At 43.1% G+C, this 7,865-nt stretch overlaps 1 protein-coding gene across 1 annotated transcript in view; it reads left to right on the top strand.

Annotated features, from left to right (window-relative positions):
• LOC140238828 (calmodulin-binding transcription activator 1-like) overlaps positions 1 to 6,224 on the top strand; it is a 130,734-nt gene extending 124,510 nt beyond the window's left edge. The window contains exons 14-21 of the mRNA XM_072318727.1: positions 243 to 318; positions 929 to 1,801; positions 2,454 to 2,659; positions 3,210 to 3,385; positions 3,929 to 3,993; positions 4,528 to 4,602; positions 5,072 to 5,265; positions 6,140 to 6,224. Coding sequence (XP_072174828.1) covers positions 243 to 318; positions 929 to 1,801; positions 2,454 to 2,659; positions 3,210 to 3,385; positions 3,929 to 3,993; positions 4,528 to 4,602; positions 5,072 to 5,265; positions 6,140 to 6,224 — 1,750 coding nt within the window. The remainder of the gene's footprint in view (positions 1 to 242; positions 319 to 928; positions 1,802 to 2,453; positions 2,660 to 3,209; positions 3,386 to 3,928; positions 3,994 to 4,527; positions 4,603 to 5,071; positions 5,266 to 6,139) is intronic.
• The last annotated feature ends 1,641 nt before the right edge of the window (positions 6,225 to 7,865 follow it).

The raw sequence follows: 7,865 nt of genomic DNA, 5'->3' as shown, positions 1-7,865 counted from the left end.
CTCGATTGAAAATAAAGTGAATATTTTTTTTTTGCTATTTAGCCCATTGTTTACAAGCTTTCAGTAATTACTGCAGGAACATTTGTGTCTTTGTTTATGGTTTTCTTTTATTTGAAAGAAAAAAGAATATTGTACACTTATCCACATTGGGCTTACGTCAGGTTGTGTAGGGCTGACCTTGAATCACAGACTCAGGTTGACCTTTGGCCTTGTGATGTTCTATATTCCTGATCTTTATTTAGGAGAGATCACAACAGTATTGTGGCAGAACTGGAGTTGGATCCGATGAACAAGGACCATGCCTCATGCACACCTCTGGTAAGTCCAATGCAGTCAGAACTCTGTCGGGACGAGTGACACAGCTGATTACATTTAACCCCTTGTGTGCTCTGAGTATTGAATGGCACAGAAAACCCCATAGCACTGCACACACTGTGTAAAGTTCCTGGCACAGAAAGGGTTAAGAATCATCTAAAAACATCATTGTTTTTAATAGTGGTGGCTGTCAACTGCAAGTGCTTACCCTTTCTCGATACTCTGGTGAAATGTGAAAACAAATACTCCCAAAATACCCAAAATATGCAGAGTAAACTGGGGGGGGGGGGGGGGGGGTGGGGGGATGCCAATCCTGTGTGGTCCGCTCCAGGTGACTGAAAATAGTAGGCAAACATTATCAACCAGGCACATTGTGCCAAACAAAAACAGAGGATTTTTGTGAAGAGAACATTTGTGCACACAAAGTCATCATATAACATTTGATTGTCAATACAGCCACAGTAAAAAGTAGACAAGTAAATGATTGCTATAAAACAGTTTCGTTCCTTAATCCCGAGTTTATTTGAAATCTTAACTCTGTGGTATACAAGTCATTCTGAACGTGTGGCACAGAAATTGAAGTTTAAAGGTAAATCATTGTCTTTCTTCTTAGATGTGGGCCTGTGCATTGGGTCACTTGGAGTCTGCCTTGCTCCTCTATCGCTGGCGACCACACTGCCTCAAGATCAGCGACTCCATTGGACGCCTGCCCCTGGATGTGGCCAAGTCTCGTGGACACGCATCGCTAGCCGAGGGTCTCACTCAGGCCAGTCAGGAGGGCCAGAGGGCCTGGGGGCCACTGGGCACCTCACCTCCCAGCGACCCCATCCAGATCCCGCGAGCCAGGAACCACCACAATGTCCCTGCCTTCATGGTGTCGTCACCGACTACCAACACCCCCAGCTCGTCCCTGTCCGACGACTCCGCCCCTCTCTTCGAGGCTCAGTCGCCTTCCTCCGGCTGCCTGTCCAACCTCTCTGTTAGTCCCAGCTCCCAGGGTCTGGTGACACCAAACTCAGCCGTCTCACCCCAGCTGTCGCCCCGGCTCACCGACACGCTGGCCGGACACGGCAGCACACTCAACGTCCAGCAGGGGTTCCTTCGGAGGGACAGCAGCGGAAGCGGCAAGTCTCAGAGTCCCCACCACCTCCTGGGCGCATCCAGCCCCCAGGCACCCGGCTCCAGCGCCATGCCCATCCCCCCTCCCATCTCCCAGGCCACGCTCAATGCTTTCCTGAGTGGCTCGCAGCTGCTTGGTGACCTGGATGCGGCGGAGCTGATGGGGCTCCAGACCAAGGGGGACCGGGAGCAGGCAGACCAGAGGGAGATGTGGGAGAGCTTCGTCAAGGAGCTCCAGACCGCTGCCCAGCAACAGGAGATGAGAGGGGCAGGGGAGGAGGATGGGATGCCTAGGCGCTGTGACTCCCCGATGCAGACCGACGAGTACATCCCTCTCCTACATCCCAGAGCATCAAGTGGCAACAAGGTATGGTCCAGAAAAAAACTCTCTCATCTCTCACAGTGATACCTTGTACAATAAGCCTATTTCAGTCATAGGATAATGTATTAAAACGATTTAACTTCATGATAAAGAAATGTAATAAGATTTTTCTTCCTTTCCAACTTTAGTAGATATATTCATGGTAAGGACAAAGAGCATCACAAGAAATTATGCCCAAAATTTTCAGAGCGTGCCTCATCACTGTTTGGTTTTATGAAATTGATATTTTCTGATTTTCTTATAGTAAAAGTATATCTCAGTTGTCTTTTGATGTAAACTGTCTTTTTTTGTATTTATTCATGACCTGAATTGATTGCTTGTTTGTATGGATACTAGTATGATATCAAATCATGTCAAACGATGAATTAAAAAATCTGACTCCAGCTAACTCTGTCTTTATTTTTAGAACTATCCTTTCAGAACACTGCTATTCATATGACTGCTATGCAAATGACTGCTATGCAAATGATTGCTTCTACCATGAGATTAATGTTTTATCTATGTCAACAGTGAACTTGTAACAAGAGCGCAAAAAATTAAATGTTGTGACATATTTGTCCCCTTTTAGTTCTCAGTATTCCTCCTTGTTATGTAGTGTGAGTGTCACTCTGTCCCCCATCATAACTCTTCCTCACAGGAGCAGTACCTCTCCCTGGCGGAGCAGATCCTGGACGCCCTGCCAGACCACATCAAGCTGGAGTCCTCCCGGGGCAGCCTGCCTGGCTCCTCCATGGAGCCGGAGGGCCCCCTCTCGCAGGCCGACCAGGAGTCGATGCAGGACACCCTGAGCTCCATGGCTAGCTCCTTCTCCAGTCCTGGGGTGGTGGAGGACACCCTCTATAGGTGAGTGTTGGGTTAGCTAGGGGGTTGGTATGATAAGTCTTCAAGGGTCCCTGCAATTTAAATGCATGTTAATCTCTATTGATGCCTTTTGGTCTGTACATTACCAAATCACTAAATACCTCAGGAAAATATGCATCATATATTTTTAAACATTTTTCCTAGTTTTTCTGCACCCTGTTCCGCCCCACCCCAGATCATCTTTATCCATGTTCCAGTTGTGACATCATCCTCCTGTAACATCTGACCTGAATAATAGACACAGTCATATGCCTTACCATTCCTTGCTACGTTTGTACATCAAAATTTGTCAGAAACATTTGCATAAAAAAGAATATGTGATGCTGTTGTGAGTAAGTGCAGGTAGTAATAGCAATGATTGACTGTGTTTGAATGAAATATGACTAGGAAATGGAAGAATAAAGAACAAATGTCTTATCCTGGAATCCCAGTGAAAACAATGCTGACGATGGTGGTGATCACCACCACGAGATCTTGCCTCCTGCTAAATCCTTGGTTTTATTCTTGCTTTTATAATGTTTTCATCTCTCAGGCCGGGCCTTGACAACTCCCCGGCCAGTTCGTACAGCGGGGCGGAGTCCTCTTGCCACACCAGTAGCCCCAGCAACATCAGCTTCGATGAGGAGAATCCTCCGGCGGACTGGAGTGAGTTCCTCCAGGGACCGGGCCACGCCCTCCAGTGGGCCTTCTCCATCCTTACACTGTCAGGTGGGTCTTTAAGAGGAGATGGTCAAATGCAAATATGGCATCTCTTCCTCCATCTCCATTGAGTTTTTTTCCTTACCCATCACCTATACCTGGTGCATCCAAGATTGAACTTCATTTTACTAATACCCACATATATAACTTCTTTATAAATGCCTTTGAGATCTTGTGTGGGGTGTACAAAACTGTATCATGAATGTGAAGATGATGATGATTGTGATGATGACAATGATGATGATGAGGATGATGATGACATTGATAATGATGGTGATGATGATGATGGTAAATGTGAACATGATGATGACTAAACCTAATTTGCATATGCCATCTATTCTCACTAAAATCATGTACAGTGTGTACAATACTGTCTTCAGGATGAACAAATGTATGATGTAGATGGTGATAATGATGATGGTGAAGATGGTGGTGATGATGATAGCAATGATAAGAACACAATTTGCAGGAGCTGGTTCCAAAGGTACAAGACCTAGGTCTTTCTTGAAGTGAAATGTCAATGTTTTCATACCTTTTTTCCTTCACTGTTAGATGAAGAACAGAGGCAATTGTACCAGGCTGCCTTGGTGATACAGAATGCATTCCGGCAGTACAAAGTGAGTAAACACAACTTAAAATATCATATTAATCAATTTTTTCTTCTTTCTTTTTATTTGAAAATTATTAAAAAGCTTGTAACTTTTGGCATGGTCTCAACTTGTAATGCATTAAATTTTGATTAATGAAATTGGTCAAGGTAGGCTATTAGAAATATAGTGCAAATAGTTTAGTATGTAATTGATGCTACCTTTCTTTCTTTTTAGGGTTGTCTGTCCCAGGAAAAGAATTACACATCAGAAAAAATTGTGGACAAAAGCTTGTGATCGAAGCCAAGAATTATTTTCCACATGGCATAAGTACGCACCATTTATGCCAATGATGAATATTTTGATGGTCAGATTTTCAATGTTTGATTTAGAAGTTACTAAGAGTCTACAATTTGACAAAATGTACATGGTATTATTGATTTTTTAAAGTTATTCTAAATAGAGTATTGAACTCATCTTTGTCCTCTCGTTGGTTCAACCCACATTATAAAAGAACGTTGAAACCACCGTTTAAAGCCACTCTGACATTCTTGCCTCAAACAGGGAAGGCAACAACAGAAGCAACAGGAGCTGGAGGCAGCTGTCATCATACAGAGCTACTACCGACGATACAAACAGGTATTTCATCTTCATCTTCATCTTCTTCTACTCTGTATCATCCCTCCTTTCTCGGTCTTCTTCTCCTCCTATTTCTCCTCATCCCTCTCCTCTGCCTCCTCACCTTCCCTTTTCTCTTCCATATTCTTCCTCCTGCCTTTCCACCTCCTCCAGGGGGTCATTTTCATCAACACATCATCCTCATCTTCTTCTACTACTCCTCCATCCCCTCATCTTCTTCTCTCATCTTCATTATCATCTTCTTTTTCTTCTTCTCATCTTCTTCTTCTTCTTGTTCTTCTGTATCTCTATCTTCTTCTTCATCTTCTGCTTCTCTGCCTCCTTTTCCTCCCTGTTCTGCTCATTCTGTCTCCTTTTTTTTCTTGACCTCCATCATTATTCTGGATTCACCACCACCATATATTTCCACACAGACTTTAACCATCTTCACCCCTCATTACTTTGTTTTCTGCCCCTGTCTTGCATCCAGTACATCTGCTATAAGTCCATGTCGGAGGCGGCCCGCGTCATCCAGAACAAGTTCCGCTCCTTCCAGAGCTACCGGCAGTTCCAGCGCAGCCGGCGGGCCGCCATCATCATCCAGAACAGCTACCGGACCTACCGGGCCCAGGAGCAGTTCAGAAAGAGCCGGGACGCCGCCATCCTCATACAGCAGAGGTTCAGGTGAGAGTGACCATAAGGCCATATTATGACGGTTGTAGCATTCTTGCTGGTACTGAAATGGGGGGTAGAAGTATGAAGGTGTGGTTGGAATGGATGAAAGAATTACGGTAGGACTCTTTTTCAATGCAGCATTAGATTTTACTTGCCCTGTGTTAAGATGAGCTTTCTATAAAGTTCATTATATGGTGGTCTGAGCATATCAGTCAGAACAGAAAATGATGGTCAGAGGATTGGCAAAATCAGTGGTAAGATTTTCTGGTGAAGTACTCTTGTGCAACATCCAATTACAGACCTCATATTCAGTTGAGGTATGTGGCGGTCTGAGCATGTTGATTGGAGCGAGGAAAAGTAGGGGAATGGTGGAGTACAAGTTTGGAAGGGTGATGAGATTTCAGAATGGAGCACTCTTTAGCAACACAGGTTTTACCCTATGTGTTCAAATGAGATGACTTATGCCATGGTGGAGGGTGGGCTTGGCAGGTTGCTGGGACAAGGAGGAATTGGGGGAACGATCGGAGGACTGGTATGAAGAGGGGACTACCTTTTGCGACAACAGATCTTGTAGAGTGAATTTTATCTTGTTCACTTGAGGTGATGATTGTTGTGGCAGGATGTTTTAACTTGTCAACTGGAGCAGGGATGGGTGCAAACAAAATTACAGGGGTTGCTAGATGATTAGATATAAGGATGTTGCACTCTACAACATCAGATTTATGCCACATGTATAACCCGTTTCAGAGGGAGTTGAGCTGGTAGCAGTGGCTGTTTGGAGGGGGAATTGAATTGGGAACGGGAATAAAAATAGATGACATATTTTGGTGTAGCATTGTGTGATATTAGGCTTTATCCATGTTGATTTGCTCTGTACTTTCAGGGATAAGCGCAAGGCCAGGATGAAGCGAGAGCAGGAGGCGGCGAGGAAGATTCAGAGATTCCTCAGGCGCTACCATAACAGGTGAGCAAGGAAAATAACATAATCTCAGAGAGCTAATGCAATGAAGACACTCATACAATCACCTCTGGTTAATCCACATCTAACCTAGATATTATCCAGAATATGTATGTATTTAAACCAGTATGGTAACATTGAGTCACCTTAATTTTTTTATCAACCTTGTATGTGTTCATTAACTCAGACCTAATATTCACTGCACTCTCCAGGTACCCAAAGATTATTATAACTCCTGTGTTCACTAGGAAACTGTACACTTTGCTTTACACCAGCAGCGATGCAAACAGACATCGGCTTACCAAACCTAACCTCTCGTACTAAAATAGAATTCAATGCATCCTCAAGTACCTTGTTGCTTATGATTTGTTACACAGTCATTGCAGGTAATTAGAACAAACATCAGTGCTCTCAAGTGGCATTCTGTGGCATTTTCAGGCTTTTTATCCAGCCAGTGCTAGAGGGATGGCATTAGATACCGGGGGCAAGGTATGTTTGTCAAGAATAATGACAAAACTTCATATGTATGATGGAATATACTTTTCCATAAATGAGAGTATTGGATCTCCCTCATTTTTCACAAATTTTTTCCCTGACTATTTTTGGTCATTATAAAAGAAAAGTGATAATAGAAAACAGTAAAAAAAAATGTTTAAGCTTTTTATTTAGCACTAAGTACACCTTATTCTGTCATTTAATCATTTATGGAAAAAAGCTAATTTGAAGACAATTCATTTTCCCACTTCATGATACTCATCCCCTCTCTCTTTCTTTTTTTTTTCAAATTCATGATAGTGTTAACTTGAGATTTTCAAACTCATATATTGTCAGCCTCTGTATAAATATCCTCCATTTGACTAACACTCATATTTGCATTTCACCTTGGTTGCTAATCAAAGAGTTTTCTGGGATGTTTGCTAAATTTTCTGACCTGTGGTGAGTGTAATATTTATCTAACATTCCTACTAAGTCTTGGTGTCTGTTGTTATCATTGTGAAGCAGTCACAAGTTTGTGTAGCTCAATGTATTCTGATCGTATCAAAGACATATATGTGTAGACTGCACAAACACACAAGCATAAACACAACACTCATAGATGTTATTTGAATGAATGTGCCGTATGAAATAGGCAGGCAGAAATTTTGGGGACTTTGTGCAGTTCTTGTGCCCTCGCATTATTGTTATTGTATGTGTTTCACTTGTTCCACAAGTATATCAAGTAATCTTCTGCCTTGGTGGCAGAACAACAGTACTGGCTCTACATGAGACTTTGATGATTTAAGGAATACTTGAGTTTTTTGTTCTGCACTGTATGCCCCTGCCCCTTCCCTCACCCCTTCCCAGCCCTTGCCCCCTACTCCCATTCTACCCCTCTCCCTGGACCCTTCCACACCCTCCCTTGCCCCTGCTTGCTCACATGCTCACTTATCTGGGCGAGATAGAGCTACCGCTGTGATATACCCAAAGTTGCATGTTGCAAAGGAACCTTTGTATGAAGTTTGTGATTAGCTTGAAAACCAACCCAAGAAAAATTAAGGTTGATGGCATCTGCTTGTTGTTGGCCATCAAGATAAAGTGGGTTCAGATATTTTTCACTCTTTCAATATTTGCAAAGCTTTCCAAATAGAAAAAAAAAAAATTGTTCACTTCT

Source organism: Diadema setosum, chromosome 15 (assembly GCF_964275005.1).
Source record: "Diadema setosum chromosome 15, eeDiaSeto1, whole genome shotgun sequence".
NCBI classification, from domain to species: domain Eukaryota; kingdom Metazoa; phylum Echinodermata; class Echinoidea; order Diadematoida; family Diadematidae; genus Diadema; species Diadema setosum.
This window is presented reverse-complemented; position numbering and strand designations above follow the sequence as displayed.